The sequence below is a fragment of the Etheostoma cragini genome, chromosome 16 (genome assembly GCF_013103735.1).
Source record: "Etheostoma cragini isolate CJK2018 chromosome 16, CSU_Ecrag_1.0, whole genome shotgun sequence".
In the NCBI taxonomy this organism is placed as follows: Eukaryota; Metazoa; Chordata; class Actinopteri; order Perciformes; family Percidae; genus Etheostoma; species Etheostoma cragini.
Window position 1 is genome coordinate 15,183,692 of NC_048422.1, and position 20,199 is coordinate 15,203,890.

Consider the following 20,199-nt stretch of genomic DNA (forward strand, 5'->3'; position numbering starts at 1 on the left):
TGGAAAAAGGCTGCAATGAAACAAAGAGTGAAAAATTTAAAGGGGTCTGAATACTTTCCGTACCCACTGTATATCTGGGGGTGGCAGTCCATAGGGAGTTGGTTTGGGATCTGGAGGGTTCAAGTCCCCGTACAGACCAAAGTACAGAGTGAGAGACGCCACTTCACCTCCTGGGCACTGCCAGGTCCTGAGCATGTGTGTGTATTTCAGGCCTGTGTGTAGTGGTTACAAACAAAACAGTGTACATTTTAATTTCAATAAACAGTATACATTGTATAAATTATATGTCCAACAATGTTTGAATGACCCCACATTTTCAATATGTTGACTGTCCTTCAAAAACAAACAGGGTTCAAAATTAACTTTTTGTCCAATGTTTACCAGCCAATCAATAGGTTACAAGCCACTTGAATATTTTACCAGCATTGGGCTTGTGGATGGTGCTCTAAACCTCCTGGATCGTGTTATAATTACATTCATACTAGTGCAATAAATACACTTATTCTAGTGAACAATAACATTGTATTTATTTATAAAAGGTAATATCTCACCTGTTTTAACAGGTGATAACTCACCTATTATGCCAGGTGAGTTTGGGGCACTTTCCTGATTAGGTCTACATAATTGCATTAATCCTAACCTTTTATAGAGTACCTGGTCAGTTCATGAAAGTTCATAGTAAGAGCTGTATATTTAAGTTCATTTATAAAGTTATATGTTCAAATAGCTGAGTTTATCAGAATGTCTTTCAGCAGGTAACTGTGTAAACAACACACACAAAAACAAGTGTTTTCCCATCATGGCAGCAGTCACACAAGCATACCTGCTACATGACACCAACATCCATCTTCATAGCTTATTTTATCAATGTGACTTGAAATGATGAAATGTTGCTGATGAATTGCAATAAACCTTGCAGTGTCACTAACATAAGGGTGTGTTTCATGTAGGTTTCATTCAGTATGGCAAAACAATGTCTTTGAACCTTTCGTACTCTTTTCTGTACCCAACAGCTCCTCACAAAGACTTTATATACTGCTTACTCCCTTGCACGCTTCATTCTAAGATCGTTTGGTAATTTCAGTATCCGGTTCACCAATGTCCTTCAGTCTCTGAGAACATCATGAGCGCTAAAAACCTTGACCGAGAGAAGTGACATTATATTTTTATTTCTTCACCATAAACTTTCAAAATCAAAATACCAAATGATCAAAATACAATATAAAGTTCTGAAATTCAATACACGGAACTATTTTTTATTTTTCTTGTACAGGGCAAAAACACTGAGGCTCTGATGCACTGATGGCTAGTGACTTTGTTAAGTCATCTTTGCCCCCCCCCCCAATCATATACAGTTCACTAGTTAGGCATTTGCCAAAGACGTACAGTACAAAGTGCCCAATAACAAGTCCGGAGCTAACAATGATGCCGAAATTTTCCATCAAGCACGACTGCAATCTACCACTTTGTATACAATGAACACGTCGCCCTCCCGCCCCACCCCCGCATTTGACTCCCCCATGAAAAAGAGTCAGTTGAGATTAGAGGTGTAGAGATGTATTTAAAGACTAGGTTGTCAGAGAAAAAATAAAAGAGGGGAGATGAAACCTGGAGAGTCAAGGTGAGTTGCTGTCAAATCAGTGCCCATGTTGGATATGTCAAGTAAGTCTCAGACACTCCCAAGATCCAACGGCAGAAAAAGACCAGCATCCATGGGGGAGGGACCCAAACTGCTGCACTCCATCCAATTTGCCAGTTTTATTAAGAAAATATGAACGCCAATCTATTATAACTCATGGTACAACACCCATAAAATACAATAAATTATTTCCATTCCTTCCGCACGCAGAACAAATGCATCTTTTCTTCCATTTTTCATTCATTAGTTATTTACCTTGCACTATGACATACATGGGCCTTTTTTATTCTTGTCATGGAAGAAGAAGACGTACAAGAAAAAAATCTGGCACAGGATACATGTTCAACTAAAAACCCAAAACAGCAGTTTGGAGGAAAATATAAAAAATGTCCATATATTGATAAGGTGGTGTCTAGGGATTTGGCCAAAAAAAGAAGAAAAAAACAGTGTACCCTGGCGGGGGGGAACTGGAGGAGAGGGAGGGTCTTGTCAGTGTCCCAGTCGGTGGGGGAAGTTAGTGGTGCTGTGCAATCCTCTTATCTTAACCCCCTTTGCCTACCACTCTTTCTTTTTCTCATCCATGGACACTCCACCAGGTCCAAGTGCCACCACCAACAGCAGGCCGCCGATGACCGAGGTGGTCTGGAAGAAGTCGTACTTGAGGAAGTCATGCATGGGCTTGTAGGCGGGGACGGTCCAGAAGGCGTTGAAGTAAACGTTGATGGCCAGAAGCCACACGACGAGGGTCAACGCAGCCAGCTTGGTTTTGAAGCCGATGGCCACCAGGATGATGAGTGCAGTTCCAACCATGTTCTGCAGGATCTGTGGAAGAATGTTAAAGTAGGTGGGTGAACATTTGCACTCTACAGTATGTGGTCATCACAAGTGGGCTACCGACTGACATGCAAGTTTAAAGTCTGCAAGATCATTTGCAGAAACCTGCAGTACTTAAATGAATAGAACTCGGCTGAAAAGTTGTGGTGCACTGGAAAATGCATGACAGTAATTTTGATTTATTTTTAGGGGTAGCATTAGAACTGGGGGATATGAAGGAAATCAAATATCACAATAGCGTTGACTATTTATCTTGATATCGCAACAAAAGTTGTAGGGTTACTTATTTGACAAATAATCATCAGTACCATGGATATAATTACTACATTGGTAAAAAGGCAAATAAGACCTACTTCTTCTATGTGTCTTCCTAATTATTCCAGAATATACCCCTCCCATAAATCCCCAACACTTTGTTTACTGTACAGATTAAACAAACAAGACAATTTTACTGTACTTTAAATTTTAAGGTGGATTTTGTTACCATTGGAAAGAGCCCGGCTAGCCGTTGCCCCCCCGCTTCCAGTCTACAAGCTAACTATAGCAAATTATATTATTTTAGCATAAACTCTCTACAAGAAAGCAAATAAGTGCATTTTCCAAAAGGTTGAATTTCACATTTAAGTCTAAATCTAATTAGGATTATGTTTGTGTTCGTATGTGGTGGCATAGCATTGGTCTTCATGGTGAAATATCCATCAGTGTTGAATGAGGGTTGTTGTCAGTACTCACAGAGAAGAAGTTGGAGTCAAAGTGCAGTAGAGTCATGAACATGAGCACTAGCAGCACTCGACCACCCAGCTGCATGTACTGCTTTGGCGAACTCTCTCCCATGGAGGGAACTCCAGCAAACATGCTCTTTCCTTCCGAACGAGATTCGGCCAGCAGCAGGAGCAGACCACCTCCTAAGGCCAGGTTTCTGCGAGAGGAGAGAGGATGGTTATTTTTGGGAAGTGCTCGTCAGAAAAAAGAAATGATCGGAACACAGAGTGTATACAGTAAATTCAGGTTTGTTGAGGCTGATTGCCAAATTGTAATCTCGTCTGATCTCACTACTGACTGGAACGAGGATGCTCATTATGGTTGCAACCACGTGTTCTTAAGGCGTTCATATTATTGTATTTAGAGGTTATATCAGAATAGGTTTAATTTTCAATTTTTTCATATAACTGTTGTAGTGCACAATGCTCCAGCTCCTTTTTTCACCATGAGTGTTGAGCTGTCTGTTTTAGCTACAGAGTGAAGCATTGAACTTCTAGGGAGTGGCACATGCTCAGTACCTAGGTAAGGACTACTGCCCAGTCAGAGGCAGAGCGAGGGAGTGCTGTGCTAGCAACTAGGTGAGCATTATAACATGTGATACAAAGTGACGCATGTTCGTCACATAAGTTAAGGCTGCACTACAATAGAGCTGTTTGGAGAAGTTTGTGAACAGTGTTTTTTGTTGGAGATGGTAAGTCTCTTTGGGGTGGACTTCGGGCTTTTTCACTTTGTAGACCTATAACATGCAAAACAAAGATTTAAAACACAATAATTAAAATAGAAAATGCCAAAAAGCATAATATGGACACGTTATTATCAATATATTTGTTTATTTTTTCCATAGACTACTTACTCTCTTAGTCGTAAAATGACAATTACAACAGAACTTATTTAATTTTCGGAATTTTCAATCAGGTGTTTTAAATTACTTAAATCATCAGTAATCAAAATTGTCATCCTTTTATCAACTTATTGATTGCACATGCAAAACTTCTGTGTTTATGTTCACTCTGACTCTAAATTAAAAAAATCATTCAGTAAGAATACACAGAATGCAGAAACAGAAAAACTACAATGTAGCACTGTATATAAGGGATTTCTCATCTGGCCTGTCAATGTTTTAATAAATCACAGGTCTTGTTCACAGTAATTGTTGGTGTCTACTTGACAACTGAGATGCTCATGTACGACCATAACAAATGAAAATTTAATTTTTTTTATTGCTGCAGAAAAAGCACTACAAGCTGTCAAATTAATTAAAAGGTCCAATATGTAATAAATCCCCAAATTACCATAATCATCAGAAATTAACTAAACATGCCAAGTTTAAATACTATTTTTTCTGCCCACAATGCTAATGCCAGTATTTTATCCTTTTTCCATGAGGGGATTTCTGTTTGTGTTTGGGCCTGTGTTTTTTTATTTACTGCCCAGTTTGACAGCCAGGCTGGGTTCCCAGATATATCTGTAAAAACGTAAACCCAGCGCGCTACTGCTGTAACAATAGTAAAGTCATGAAAGCGGCCAAACAAATGAAAGCGATCAACGGAGATAACTTTTACCAACCTATAAAAACCTGGCATGTTTCTAATAGTTGCGTGACCAGAGACGTAATAAACCTCGGATAAATATTGGAGATGTATTTAAAGATGTAAACAGCTTAGAGCCCAAAAGGACACCGCTAATACGTTGGCTAATTTCTTCCTCAACAAGTAAGCATTAGCTTCAGGCTAATTTATCAAGACTACATGGGACGGGCATTTAATGTCATTTCAAATATGTTTTTAAAGATTATTTTTGGGCATTTTCGGCCTTTATTTTTGACAGGACAGCTGAAGACATGAGAGGGGAGAGAGAGGGGGAATGACATGCAGCAAAGGTCCTCCGGAGTAAACTTCTATATATGGGCGCCCGCTCTACCAATGAGTTGGTAACCTGCAAAAACAAACTGAGACACTGCCAGTAAATGATCCTGATTGGTCATGGCTAACGCCGCCATGCTAACCCTGCTAACTTCTGGCTAACGTTACCGGAGGACCAGGCAGGCTGGCCATGTCTTATAATGTCTAGGCTGTAACGGTGAGTTATTTTAAGCCGGGGGGGTTAAATTGAGAAGAAAGGACGGTGAGTTTGCAGTGTGTTTAGTGATTGTTGCTGTAATTCTAAGCCAATAGTGTATTCAGTCAGGTGGAGAGGGCGGAAAGGGAGTGGTATTTGTAGTGGTTCCTACTGTAATTCTAAGCTTAGGGAGTGTGTATGTCCCTCGGGTGGAGAGGACAGCGAGGTTGGTGTGTTTTAGCCGTTCCTACCGTAATTCTAAGAATAACTCTAAGTATTTCTATAGAAGCTCCGTGTGAGAACGGGCTTCTATGACTGTCAGTGTAGCCAGAATCTAACGTTAGCATTGTTGTGGATGCTCCTTCAGCGTGCTTTGAAGGGAGGTCTGGCACAGCAAGACTATGAATGCTGCGGTCTCAGCTTGGCAACCTCCGGGAACTTTGAGTCTGGGGAGGAGGGGACAACGACTCTTTCCAGTGTTTTGAATTTGCACTGCAGTAACTATTTTAAACACTAGCTGTCAGTGTTACATTTTGCACCTTTAAGATATTTTTTATCTAGGATCATAAGCAGTGAAATTACAAACTAAATATCAGAAACCACCTCTCAGTGTGAGATTAACAATTTAGTTTTTAAAAACAGAAGAAAAACCTACACAGAGTGACACTTACCTCATCAAAAATTTGAGGTCCCATAAAATGCTGTATGCAACAGTCTGGTGGGGGGAAAAAGAAATTCCAGATCAGATACAAAGACATAATGGTTGTGTACGTTAAAAATGTCATTATGATTGAATTCACCTGTAGCGCTATGATGCCAAATAATCCAAAGCAGGCATACTGTACAAAATTTCTACTGAGGATGAGGACACAGCCACCTGTTTGGACAAACACAACAAAGTTACAGTTATTGTGGCTGCAACACACATAGTTTTATTCTTCACCATAACAAATAGCATCATAATTTGTTATGTTACCTGAATTAATCATAATTATCAGTAATCAGTAATGTCATGTGAGTAATGTCATTTGAGTAAAACAACACATTTTACTTGCCAATGCTGTTTAAGGCTTATTTACTGCTTTCTCTGCCAAAAGACTAATAATACAGCTAGTGCAAATTTTCAAACTTCACCTGTCATGCTATCTCATTACCATATGGAGCTTCATATTCTGGCTCTAACGTGAATCAAGAATGAAACCTAACAACAACTTGATGTTTTATGCCTTCCGCTATATTTTGGGTGATGCCTTCATTGGTGTGCAGTGTGCAAATTTCCGCTATTCCAGCCCATCTGCTTCAAAGTTCAAAGAGCTCAGGGATACATTTAAGCACACGCTGCAATACTGAACTGATTCATGGACAAGTGGGCCGCCTCTTGGCCTCGTTCAACAAGTCTTGTCAGTCTCCCCTGACCTCTCTAATCAGCATGATGGTTTATTACCCATAAGTGAAGTTCACTGTGTTTAGTAGCTATTGCACAACTTGTTGCGAACTGCAGACACAATGGGTCTGAGATGCACTGAGCAGACTTTTCATATATTTGCACTAAATTATGAGTCAATAACTACAAAAACATGTAACTTCCTACTACAGTAAAATATGAGTCGACTCATCTCGTCTAGACCTGATGGTGCACTGCCTCCCATTTACTTACCCAGCTGTCCTATCAAGTTAAGCAGCACGAAGCAGGTAGCCAGGAAGTACCCACAGCTCCAGGTTGCCTCAATGTAGTCTCTCTGCTCATTCCACTGGAACCACATGCGGATGCCGTCTTCCAGGAAGGTGCTGATGAGACAGAGACGTGCCAGGTGGGGCAGGTACTGTTTGGTTACCCGCAGGAACTGGGCAACAGAGGGAAAGAATAGGAGAAATGAGTGATTGGCAAGAAAAAGGATGGCTTGAAGTGCAACAACAGCTTACAACAGCATAACTGAGAAAAAACATTACTAGGTTACCAAGCTGTAACACATACTACATTTAAACAAAATTCCCATAAACCCCAACAATGTTCTGACCTGCTGCTACTCAAAAAAGATCTCAGAGTCTAAATAATGGAAAAAACAAGAAGTCATCAGGACTGCTACTAATAAGTATTTCCATTGTCAATTATAGGGTGATTTGAATGCAATTGCAATGCTAAGTGAATGTCAAAACAGTAGTCATTAACTGTAATTGCTGCCTGAGATAGACACACAAAGTTCCTGGGGGTTCACATGGCTGACAACCTGTCCTGGGACCTCCCTCACCATAAAGGCACACCAGCGTCTGCACTTCCTGCGGCGGTTCAAGAGGGCCGACCTCAGCCCATCCATCCTGACCACTTTCTACAGTGGCACCACTGAAAGTGTTCTGAGCAGCAACATTTTTTTTACTCTGGTTTGGGAACTGTAACGCCACAGAGAGAAAGGCGCTGAGCAGAGAGGTGAGGATGGCTGAGCGGACTATTGGGACTACTCTGTCAACCATTCAGGAGCTGGCCCAGAAAAGATGCCTCTCCAATGCTAAGAGCATCATCAAGGACCCCACTCACCCTGGCCACAGACTGTTTGCCCACCTCCCCTCTGGCAGGAGGTACCGCAGTCTGAGAGCAAGGACTATAAGGTTCAAAAACAGCTTCTTCCCCACTGCTGTCAGACTGTTAAAACAATGAAACACACTAAAACAGTCCAATCAATCTGAATACTATTCATGTACAAATGAATCTGTTTGAAATGCACCTTAGTATCTGTTCTGGCTGCATCTTATTCTCTACTGCACTATTTTACTTTAAATATGGATATTTATACTTTTTCCCCAACTGTATGTATCTAGATATTTGTATTTTTCAGTTTTTTTTTTTGTTTTTTTTAGATAATATATATTTATATTTTAGCACTTTACATCTCTTCACACCCATATAAGCATTTAAAAAAAAATCATATAACTAATAAATCGACTTTTACCAGTGTTTGTAATTGTTTCTTTGCTGTATTCTTTTAAGCTGTGAACTTTGCATGTAGTTTCATACTACATTGTACTGTGGTATGACAATAAAGAAATCTTGAATTTTGCATTCACAAATATCCCAAAGTCCTATTGCCAAATAGTGTGGATCCATGTAGATATAGTATGCCAAAAGCATTGACAAATGGCATGCCACCTGTTACTTTGTTTTAGTAAGTAAATGCAATGCATAAAGTAAGTACACAACGTAGATCAGTTGTTTTCTTCATTTATCCATTTTTAGAATTGCAGGTAGTTTCTGACATATCATAGTTTTAGTACAACTGCTACAATGACTTTTCCCAATAAAATATTTAAACAAAAAAAGAAATGATACTGTACATGATGTACTCCCCCCCCCCCAGATTAACCATGTTTAATATTACAGTAGCAAAAGCTACACGTATCTAATAACTGATCATACAACTGGATCTGTTCTTAATTGATTTCAAGTGTAAACAAGGAACTATGTGCAGGCCACGAGTTTTGTTGTGGTCCGCCAATCTCAAGACAATAACAGGGCTGTGCCGCCCTGTTAAAGCCCTAAACGCTTATTGTATTATTATGAGTTGAAGTACGCTAAATACTTAAACAAGAAAAGAAACAATACAATCTTCTGTCAACCATAATTCATGAACAGATCCTTACAAAGTACAGTGACATAGTAGAGGGGCAGTGACCTGCCCCATGCCCCGCCTACTCAGCTGTCCACATCAGCACTGTCAGAGCTCGGCAGCCTATCAGCATGCACCAACTCCCACTGTGACTGCTATGTGACACATGAATGGACGAACTGGGAGCCAATCCTAACAAGCCTGAGGTCGCTGCAACAGCCTAGAAATAGACCATTTTGTGAAGTAAGGTGTAAAGTAACATGTTAGCTCAGGACCACTAAGTGAGGTGGAGTGATGTGCCCTTGCAGAGCTTCTTACAAAGCTGGACATTTCAGGTTCACGTTTTACAATACACAGCATTACTGATAGGAGTGTAGAAATAAATCAGTTGTAAATACATTAGGGAAATGGTGCAGTTGTTGGCATGTGGTTTGAGTTCAGTCAACACAGCTGCTATAAACATACACAGAACTGACTCCAGGACTTGATGTTTAGTCCTTTAGAAGAGACTTTGACAGTACTCTTCCAAGAAGATTGCAAACATTAAACATCTGGCCTGACCTGCAAAAACACAAGGCCATGAATCCAACACACAACACTACAGCAGCAAATGCCTCTTACAAGCCAGACTACAGTGACTTTTTAAATGATCTGTCATCATGTCAGGCCAAAAAACAACAAGCTTTTGGGGCTTTTTCACAGTCTACATAGGAACATGAGTCATACACAGACCTGTTATCTGATCTTGATATCTCATTGTGCATCTTACAGATCTGTGCTTGCAACAAAAACTCTGAAAGAAAGACATAACTAGCTAACAGTAACTAACGTTACATAGAGGCAGCTGTTGCATGTAACTTATTGAACGGTCACGTCGAATTGTTGGGTAAACTGTATGCTGGGGAACCTCGGTCAAGGCCACATAAGATGCCAAGTTTAGGAAAGCAAAATGCTTCTTCGATTTAGAGCTACTCTGTAACCCTAAGCCACCAGCAATGCCAAACAACCAGGGTGCTACACAATATTACTGAATGTTAGCCAATAACTTGGAAGGCTAGCTAAGCTGTGTGATTTCACAACTGCTGTCTGGCTGGGATACGGTTAATAAACCACACGGATACAGACAAGCTAAATAGCTGGCATAATCATGTAGGCATGCATTTTTATACCTGTTAAATGTGGCCTTCCCCAAACATATGTCAGTTTCACTTTGTCGGTGTTAAGTATAATGCTAGCTAATCCATCTGGAGACACATGACAGGACCAAACACCTCTACCATGTCTCTTGCAAATCAAAACACAAATAAATTAGCTATAGCGTTGATTTAGGGTCGTATTAATGCCGTCAGCTATGTACTGTGGACTTGTAAAAACGATAAATAAAGGCGTCACAACGTTGGAGTAGACTCTCAAGAGCCTACTTCATTATGAGAGGAACTAGTTAGCAGCTAACCTGCTAACAGCGGCTAACAAGTGTCGTGCTAAAATTGAAGTTACCTGGTCCGCCACGTCTTCGGCTGTGTTCATGAGATCCTCCTGTCCCATATTTGTGTAATATTACGAGTTTTAATAATTAAAGCTCAGCGCAACACTATTTTAATGTGTTGGTTTTTTCGCAGGCTGCACTTGGACTGCTCCTCCCCCCGTTAACGTTATTTACTTGTAGATTCCCCGATCGCCTGGACTCAGAGAAAGGCCGCCTCCGCCCCACAATGCCCCGCGATTTGACGAGAGAGAGAGACGGAGCCCCCCTACATGGTACTGCAACCGCTGTATGCCACGTATACTACTGATCAGGGCTTGACATAACGCTAGCTACCCAGCGTTGTTAACGGCTTTTACACAGGAAAAGAAGCACAAGTTTACTCTCCACCTCATCCGAATTATTTTTTTTTGACCATGAACCTTAAGTCACAGTTCATGTTCATCCATACAAACGCTGCACGCTCAGATTTTGAGGTTTATATGGATAGTCTTTAGTCACTTTTTTGACAGATGTGCAATCCTCTTGTTTCTTATAATGATTTAATGAATTCTTTATTTAAAGAAAATTAGGACCAAAGCACATTTTGTTAACTGCTACTCCTTTAATATATATTATATATATATATATATATATTATATAATATATATTTTTAGGGTGAATGTTTCTATTTATGATTCTTGGCTTTTGTAGTAGTTGCCCCCCCCCTTCTTCTATGTTTATTGTTGTGCACCGAGATACCAAATCCTTTGGCCTATGTTTATGTATAGGCCATGTTTATGCATAGGATATGGTTATGTATGTGAAAACCAACTTGGAAACTCGCACTGTGCATTCAAATTATGATTCATCATTCAATCAGAATTTGAATGCACTTCTGACTTTTACTTGCAAAATTATGACAGGATTATTTTTGCTATTGGGTTGAACTACTTAATCGCAATCTATCAATCTACAACTTCCACAAACTAAATGATTTACACAAACAAACTGCCTAAAAAACAAAGTGCATACACACGAGTAAGAACTTAAAAGAAAACCAACAGTGTCTATGTTTCTCTGAAACTTTACTGGGGGCATGAAGAAAAAGATACACCCTCATTTGGGGGTTTTATGATGGAGAGCACTGTCCAACACATCTGTCCATAATTTACCATACTGAAGGTGTTCAGGTGGGTTGAAAATAAATCTGATGAAAGTGAAATAAATTTCAAATAATTTGCATCTCAATAAACCGTTCAGTGCCCCCTCGTGTCCTGTCACCATTCTGGCAGAGAGAGAGAGAACTCCTTCTTTTGACCCATTTACAATATCTACAAAGGTCAAATCACTTTATTAATTGTACCACCAATGTTTATCAACTTTTTGCCTTCAGCGAACTATGAGTGCTTCTTTTTTACTCAGATTTGTTGCCGGTGACTGAGATGATGTTGGTGGGAGGATAAGGAACATAACTGCCATGAGAGAACAGAGATATGTAAAGGGAAATGGGACGGAGGTGTAAAAGGTGCCACATGGCATGTTAATTTGTCGAGATCTTGAGAAATTCTTTAAACACGTGTACACTCGGTTAGCCTTGCATTAAAAGAAATTGATAATTTCACATACAGTGATTCATTGTACACCATGTCAGCTGTTATCTAAATGCATTAAGTACTTCATGTTTTGCACAGTAAACATGACTGGCACTAAACATTTATAGAGGCAAAGGGAAGAGGAAATAAACGCGCAACGTTGCAGTTACACAAGATATTTCAGAAGTAGAAAATTACACATTAAATTAGAACAATACATCAGCAAGGAACTTGTTGCAGTGACTGGTTGGAGCCGCAAAGTAATAATAGTCTAACTAATCTGTCCATACTGGGTGAAAACGCTCATTAAGGCCCTGGATGAGCTGTTGTCTACAGAATATAAGCCTCTCGACAGTCTGTCATGAAATTGCTGATGTAGCCGTCAAAACTGTATGTAAGCTACATCAGCAATGACCTGCTACTACGAAGTAGGGTGGTTATTTTCCATGCTATACTTTTCTTGTATAGTCCTCTGTGTGAGAAATGTCTACACCCACTCTGTTTATCAAACAGTGAAATAAATTTTAAAATATTATGCAATATACCAAAAGTAGATGCAAATCAGTCTGCAACGCCTTTCTTGGAAAGTTGACAATTTATAAAATGCTTTTTATGGATAGCATTTTTCTGTCAAATGATGTTTACAGCCTGCAAGAGTTACTGTCTTAAAGGTCTCTCCTTTCCATCCATTCCATAGTCAATGATGGTAAAGAAAAGACAGACAATGTTTGCAAATCCAACTTGAGATGTATTTTAAACAATCACACATGGTTGCAAACCAGACAATACAACTTATCCAGTCAAATGATGCGGAAAACAGGCAACCTTTCATATGCAGAAGATATGAGAAGATCGAAGGGATGTTCACCTTTATAAAGGTCGGGCTGGCTCAGAAAGGAACACTACTAACTGGAAGTGCAGCGTTGCTCCCTGATAAATTACCAGGTATGCTACATGTAAAAAGGTTTCAGTTTTTATTTTCCATTTGGCACTTTTCCAGGTTTCTTTCGGCCTGATTTCCAGTTTTTATTTCTGAATTTCTTCTGAAAACCACCGCCCTGAACCTAAAAGACAAAAATGACCGCTTTAACATCAATCAAGAAAATATTCTATTAGTGCAAGCTATTAAAGTTGATTTTATTCAACAAATTCAAAAAAAAATCCCATTTTGACAGACCTTCTTGCGTTTCTGCAGAACGGGCTTATCCAGTTCCATTTCCTCGTCTTCATCTGTTTGGAAGTCATCCTCCTCCTCCTCCTCATTCTTGCCACCCTCCATACTTTCTTCCCCCTCGTTTTTTAAAGTGAATATTGTGGCTGTGGGAACATATGAAACAGCAAAGTAAAACTGCTATCCTACAAGCCATAATAAATTCACTAGGTTTTACCTGGAGTGAAATCCTGCAAACTCAATGACATACAGTTAGACATAACAGCCCTTATAATAAAAGTTGACAAAGATGTCTACACTTTGTGCACCCAGGATACTGACAAGGGTAGAGGTCACTCATGCTGTCTTCTGAGTCACTGTGATCCTCGTCACTGGATGAGGGTTCGAATGCGTTGTTGCCGTGTTTTGAGGGCTTCCCCCAATTGACCTCCTCTCGGATGTCTTTGGGCCTTTTCTGTTTGAGTCTGGCAGGAACATATTCCATCCCTTGCTTCACGCACTCTTCATCTAGAGCAGAATGAGACATGTCAGTAATCAAACTGATAGTGGGAATTGTCCAACATATCTGTGGTGTATTATTTGGACTGCATATGGATAATACTGATAGAACACTTATGGTTTCTGATTTGATTTGAACGTGTCATTGCTGGAAAACATTTAGCTCCATGAAGAATGCTGTGACCGAAGTTTGGTGATACCATCAAAGAGTTTTAAAGGACCAAGATACAATGGCAACACTAATAAGAACACAATCAACACAACAGTGTAAATAATCGATCATGGTGAAATCAAAACTTTACGTGAATATTGTGACTAGACACCTGCCTTGATGGTGTGGAGATGGCAGGGTTATCGGGTTATACTTGCCTTAAGAAAATCGAATCTGGGTGTGTAGAATTTACTGCATTCAACAAAATCCCAAAATGTATGAAAACGTTGGTCAAGCAGATTGGGAAGATTATTTTCAACAGATAAGGGTTACCATGGAGATACATTTTTAATCAGCAGACAGCTTTAATTTTCGTCCTGATTAATGAGTATACCAGTAAGAGTCCGTGACTTAGGCCTAGGTTGTATAACATCCCAAATGTTCAAAAGGCATACTAAACCCACTACGTCATAATATGTATGAAACACTGACATTTAGAGAGGGCTTTCTTGAAGCGTTTCCCGTTCACATGTTTTAGGACATGATGCGGCTGCCGGTTGAGGTGTCTGAGGGTCAGCTTACAGAAGAGCTGATTGCTGTAAAACAGAAAAGAGACGTCAGAAAACATATTACACACAGATGTCCTGATTGGCTTCACACATTCAGCCCATTTCACAGTGAGAAAGGTCTATGCAAGTAATACAAGTAACGTACGTGTCTATCTTGCAAAATGGTAAGAAAGAGTCCCCTTACGGTTGTTTTGTGCTTGATACGACGTGTGGTTCATACTGGCTGTAGTTGAACTCTGCTGTAGCACTAAGTTTCTCATACTTCTTCCCTTTAGTGAACTTCTCCAGCTCCGCCAGGTTGCATGGCAACTCATGGCCGTTCAGAGTGCATTTGATCTGGAAACAAATGAAAAGAGGGCGCCATCACAACACTTAAAAGTATATGGCTTGTGAGATAGTTAGCAATGTGGTTAGCATCAAATTAAACGACAGTGTTTCATGTAATGTGACGTCATTAGCTCGCTAACCTTTTTGCCGTCTGTAAGATGAAGAAAAGGGTGCTTAAGAAGAAAGGCTTTGAGGTCCGTAGGTAATTCATCCATAGCTTAAAACACTTCAAAACAAGTCTTTCAGTGCGCGTTGAGCAGGCCACCCCCTTCCAGGAAAACGACTACACGTGGGTGGAAGGCGCAGACTCTGTTGCATGATGTTTTAGCGCCATCCAGTGACCAACTTCAGGAAGGTCCTTCTTTAACTGTCTATGGGAAGGTCAGCTTAGACGAAAGCATGCAGCTTACCTTACTACCTTTGTGGTATTCGTCAAACTCGACCCTTCGATTAAATCAATTTAAGTGTCGTTAAACCGAGTAAAGCTTGAGGTTTCAGTAAGCTCGCAGGAAAGCTGATTGAATTAGATAAATGCGCAAATAAATGATAAATCTGCTATGAAACAGACATCAAATGTATTTTGTATAGTATGTATGCCTATAAACAGTAACCTCAACACGTGTCTATAGAATGCAAAAATAAACTTAAATTGGCTTAAGTCAGGTGCGTTAAATCAGCTGACTCTGACAGCTCCGAATCAGAGAGCTGGAGAATAAAACTGAGAGCCCACTCTGTTCAACTCTGCGGAAACCAGAATTGTAGTCGATAAGTAAGCTGCGGTGGGATGAAAGAAACTTTAAATAAAAAACTTGACGTTGCTGTAAAACGGGCACTAGTAATAGTAACGTAAAAATGCTTTAAATATTTTCTGAGGTGTAGTTTTGTATATATACTTTTAACTCAGCTACTCATGAAGTTATCAGCATGGTATGAGTACTCTTTCTTGTTACTACAACAATCTTTGATATAATAGTCCAACCCCGCCCAAGTTTCCCCCATGATGCATCCCTTTATCTGACGATACATTTGTTAAGCTTCCTTCTGGAGCCTGTAGCTAGCTATATTTAACCAAACTGTCTGACAACAACGGTTTGCCAACCGCCAATACAGATCCGAAGAGCAAGAAGAAGATAACGTAAAATTAGACATTTAACGGTGAACTTGTTCTCTCATTTTGCTGAATTTTAACTTTTGCTTGTTAGTTGGTTAATGCTATTTACCAGGCATCCCAGCTAGCTAGCTAGCCTAACAGCATACAGTTACGAGTTAACAGTTAACTATTTTAAAGTAATAAACGTGAAGGTTTAAAGTTAAATAATGTCTGGACCAAATGGAGATCCAAACATCCCAATTGACGATGGTATTATCAACGACGAAGATCAATTCGAGGACGAAGGTATAAGTGCTAATGTGTTAATTTATAGTCATCGGTGCTTACTCGCACACTATTATAGCAATGTGCAATGCTAGTGATCTTTGTTCATTAAAGTCACATGACACCTCCAGCTGATGTATGGTAACACGTTATATGTTGGACTTAGCTAACTATATCTGCCCCAGTATAATAACGGTAATTTTACACTCTAAAATTGAAAGCAGTAGTTGTTTGCTATCTGTGGAGATCTCTGTATTGTATTTATACTTTTGTACATTCCAGATTACTAAACCCAACACCGTACACAGCCTTAAACTATGCTATACATATTTGTCATAGTATATTTTACATATTATATTACATTTTTTGGTTTTAACTGTTGCAGTACTTTGTTCCATTGTTCATTGTATTCTATTGCATATGTTCATTGTTTGCACCAATCACACCAATGCAAATTCAATGCAAGTGAAAACCTTTTTTGGCAATAATCTAATTATGATTCTTCAGCATATTCAAGATAGACTTTGCAAGACTTTATTGTTATTCAACTGCAAATTCACACATACAGTTGAGAGCGATTTTGTTGCAAGGCTCCGTATCTCCAGATAACATCAGGGCTGTATCTAATTTGCAGCTTGAGATCTTTCTTCAAATAGTACTGTTAAAAATAGATGGGAATTTTGTTTGGAAATGCACTGATAATATCAGCAAGCTTTTAGTATATGCTTTTAACAGCCTAAAAAAGCAGTATGATTCCACATTTGATTATTTCTTGAGATTTAGTTGTTTATGAAGTTGTCTAAAGTATTGTCTTTTAATACCCATTTACAGTTATTTTTGTAACACAGGTTACATCTTCTCTGATTTGTAGATCATTTCATCCTAGGGATTTGTTATGACTGGAAAAGCTGAATATTTAATGTTAAGAAAAGCATACTGTACCTCTGATTTAGGTTGCCTTTTACACATTAGATCATACAGTAACTGATAGTTATAGTAAGTCAAAATTGAGTAATTTGACAGCATTAAACATGTCTAAAATAATGGGGGTATTGGGATATAATGAAATCCTTTTGTACATCTTGTACGTTTTAAGACCAAAAACTCTTTACTGTACAACTCGGCTAGAAATGACTCAACTCTCGCTGCAAATCCACAGAGTATGAAGCCATCAACTCCATGCTGGATCAGATCAACTCCTATCTTGATAACTTGGAAGATCGGAATGATTCACTTAATGGCAAACTGCACGAACTTCTGGAGTCGAACCGGCAAGCCCGGCTGGAGTTCAGGGCCCAACTGCTGGGTTCCCAGAGCCAGGAGGAGCATAGTCCTGCAGACGGGGACTCCTCCTCAACCAGCAAGGAATACTTGAACAAGGACAATGGAGATTGCAAATAAGGGAGGGGAGTTCAGCATAATACAGGGATGGAAATATTTATTAAAGTTGACTCAACTTCTTACCTTTTATCTGTTGAACTAATGACCCCTGATCTATGTCGCCCATCAATTTGTTCTGTGAATTGAATCAGCAGATGTGATATTTAGTTTCTCCTCTACCACTGAACTCGATCTAGTTGTTCCTCTGAACTGTGATGTGCTAATGTTTGTTTCATGGGCAGATTGGAGTTTCTTGATCTCTAGCAGCTTCTCAAACAAGTTTCACACCTTAGTCACCTGGGACTATTGCAGTCAAATCTCTTTTTGGTGGGACATCACAGAACAAATTCTAAAGCCAGCATAAAAGAAGACATTTAAAGAATAGCGGATGCACATGCCGAACACCAGCGTAACATGCTGGTATCTATGTTGACCCATCCTGTCAAACACTTTACCCCAGACTCGCCCATTATATTCAGTATGTCCTCATGGCCGATAGGGGCATCGTCAAATGTCCGTGCAGTGTGTTGGTGTTGAGATTGAGCTTTGTAATAGCTTGTATGGCAGTTCATGTTTGTTTTATCATAAGACGTAAATTAACAACTCTACAGCTGTCTTCCAGTGTATTAATGTTTGATCTGCAGCATAACTGTCGATCTGCTGTCCTTTTCATTATTAATCTGTTAAGGATAAGTGAGCTGGTAAGTGTTTGTGTGTGTTAAGTGTTGGCCACAAAGTCTGGGAATCGTCACATTTTAATATAAATTAAAATGAAACAAAACAAAAGTACATAAAACTTCCAGCAGTTAGAAAACATGTTTGTTTACCTTCATTTAGTCAGTAGCTGAATAAAAATAACAAACCGCTTTGTTTGAAATGATCTTTTACATCTCCTTTTATCTCCTGCTTCCTTCCGTTCTCAAAGCCATTGTGTCTCGTTCTTTCAGCTAGAACTAATCATGTGACACTCGCCACCATAACTACAAGAGTTGCTACATGCGACAGCCAACCACTTTTGTGGTTTAAAATCTTTTTCTAATACATACAATGAAAAATGTTTCCAGAAAACACAAATTAAGCCTTGCGACTGCTGAAACCAAAGTTATACATTTGTATAATCTAAAACTAGATAATCTACTGCATGTGATTGCTGCTTAAAATCAGTTTAAAGTTTGCAAGGACAACTTGCTACAATAAATACCTACAGACACTTCATGGGTTATCCTCCTTGCATTAACTCAACTGATTCCATCTGTCCAGTGTATAGGAAAAAAATAATGCAATGGTAAACCGGAGGAAACAAGCAGCTACCACTAACAGCTTTGTATCTCCATGGAAATGAAAGAAACCATATTTTGAATGTAGGCAAACTAGCAAATGTAAATGGGATTGTGACAAACATGATTTTGTATAAAATCACTGTTATGCCAACACAATCCATTAAATGCAAATGCTTTTATCTTTATACATTTTGAGCTGAGTCTGTATGAATCCTCTGAAGATCTTCAACACCAAGCAAGAACAAAAAAAGTTACATATTTTCATGCAGCATATACCTGCCTTGATTGACACACTTTTTTTTCAAATTTTTCTTTCAAATGACTGTGCAGATGTTACAGATGTTTTAAACATGTGTTCACTACTACATCAGCTCCTACAGATTGTGTTGAATCCCAACACACTTGAAACTCTTCATTGTGCAAAAGAACTTCCCATTGCCGGCACTATTTCAGTGAGAAGGCCACAGCTGCTGACTTCTGTGCCCCAAACACGGCATCAACTTGAACACGTCTCAAAATAAATAAATAAAACATAAGGATAATCAAAAGCCCTGAACAAAGCTATGACGAAATTCAAGATTCAGCACTGCTCAACACTCAAGACAAAGTACCCTTTTAACCAAAAGTTGCCACCGGCTCAAACTCTAAACAATACTACCAATAACAAATACCTTTTATTAAAACCAGCCTCATTTAAAAAGCCTGGACACTGTTTGTTTAGGGGTCAGAAGCAATGACAGTGATTTTAATAGTAATAGAAGGTAAATTAATCAGATTTTCAATTGCAAGTGGGGTGATCAATTTTTACTAATTTTTGTCTCCCATGTTTAGAAAATTCATGTCATAAAATGACAGCATTTAGCTTTTAGAATTTTACCTCAGTGTGTCCCAATCCCTATCTATTTGTCTAGTTATAGTATATGTTTTTCGCAGTAAGTATGAAAACAAGTCTACTGCCATGCTAGTGGCTTTGAGGTTGTACTTATGCACAGTTCTCAGTTCTAAATCCTTATGTCAACATGCTCACAATGACAATGCTAACATGTTAACCCTGAATAATGTTGATCATGTTTACTATCCTTGTTGGTTGTCTTGCTACTGGATGTCTAAAATTTCCTTTGGGATGAATAAAGTATATCCATCCATCCATCCATCCATCCACAAAGTAAAGCGGAGGCAGATAGGAATGTCATGAGTTTTGCAGATGTTTCATCCATGGTCATATAACAAAATATTGAATAAATTGAACTTTTGACCTGGTGATGGCTCTAGTTGGAAAGTCAAGGGCTCTCCAAAGTTTTTACAATTCATCCTGATTGGGACACAAGTGTTTGTACTAAATTTTATGATAAGTCATCTAGTAGTTATGTGGTGCGTTCACAAAAACAGCTCTTCCACTTTACTTTTCGCCTTGTGGCAGAACAGTGCAACTGACATTTTATGCATACTTCAATTTAACACAGTTTAGATTTGAAGTACCAAGTTTGGAATTGGGACAC

General features: G+C 39.1%; 3 protein-coding genes across 3 annotated transcripts; 1 reads left to right on the plus strand and 2 right to left on the minus strand.

The window, feature by feature from the left end:
- Nucleotides 1–1,463: 1,463 nt before the first annotated feature.
- Nucleotides 1,464–10,641, minus strand: surf4 (surfeit 4). The gene is made up of 6 exons (XM_034895687.1): nt 10,390–10,641; nt 6,951–7,137; nt 6,094–6,170; nt 5,965–6,008; nt 3,206–3,392; nt 1,464–2,461 (listed from the first exon to the last, which is right to left on the minus strand). Exons 1-6 carry the CDS (start codon nt 10,435–10,437, stop codon nt 2,195–2,197), a joined length of 810 nt encoding a protein of 269 aa, XP_034751578.1. The 5' UTR covers nt 10,438–10,641; the 3' UTR covers nt 1,464–2,194.
- Nucleotides 10,642–12,762: 2,121 nt separating this feature from the next.
- surf2 (surfeit 2) lies at nt 12,763–15,021 on the minus strand. Its single transcript, XM_034895688.1, has 6 exons — nt 14,806–15,021; nt 14,523–14,674; nt 14,262–14,365; nt 13,442–13,627; nt 13,127–13,266; nt 12,763–13,013 (listed from the first exon to the last, which is right to left on the minus strand). Exons 1-6 carry the CDS (start codon nt 14,878–14,880, stop codon nt 12,924–12,926), a joined length of 747 nt encoding a protein of 248 aa, XP_034751579.1. The 5' UTR covers nt 14,881–15,021; the 3' UTR covers nt 12,763–12,923.
- Nucleotides 15,022–15,665: 644 nt separating this feature from the next.
- Nucleotides 15,666–18,898, plus strand: c16h9orf16 (chromosome 16 C9orf16 homolog). Its single transcript, XM_034895690.1, has 2 exons — nt 15,666–16,061; nt 17,200–18,898. Exons 1-2 carry the CDS (start codon nt 15,983–15,985, stop codon nt 17,439–17,441), a joined length of 321 nt encoding a protein of 106 aa, XP_034751581.1. The 5' UTR covers nt 15,666–15,982; the 3' UTR covers nt 17,442–18,898.
- The last annotated feature ends 1,301 nt before the right edge of the window (nt 18,899–20,199 follow it).

Bases quoted from the DNA above. Each gene is read 5' to 3' on its own strand.
- surf4 (XM_034895687.1), bottom strand. From the start codon at position 10,437: ATGGGACAGGAGGATCTCATGAACACAGCCGAAGACGTGGCGGACCAG. The intron at 3,393-5,964 runs GTAAGTGTCACT...CTCCTCTCGCAG, and splicing joins GACCTCAAATTTTTGATGAG to AAACCTGGCCTTAGGAGGTG. The intron at 2,462-3,205 runs GTGAGTACTGAC...ATTCTTCCACAG, and splicing joins TTGACTCCAACTTCTTCTCT to ATCCTGCAGAACATGGTTGG.
- surf2 (XM_034895688.1), bottom strand. From the start codon at position 14,880: ATGGATGAATTACCTACGGACCTCAAAGCCTTTCTTCTTAAGCACCCT. The intron at 13,628-14,261 runs GTCAGTGTTTCA...ATTCTGCTCTAG, and splicing joins CAAGAAAGCCCTCTCTAAAT to ATGAAGAGTGCGTGAAGCAA. The intron at 13,014-13,126 runs GTCTGTCAAAAT...TTTGTCTTTTAG, and splicing joins TTCTGCAGAAACGCAAGAAG to GTTCAGGGCGGTGGTTTTCA.
- c16h9orf16 (XM_034895690.1), top strand. From the start codon at position 15,983: ATGTCTGGACCAAATGGAGATCCAAACATCCCAATTGACGATGGTATT. The intron at 16,062-17,199 runs GTATAAGTGCTA...GCAAATCCACAG, and splicing joins AGATCAATTCGAGGACGAAG to AGTATGAAGCCATCAACTCC.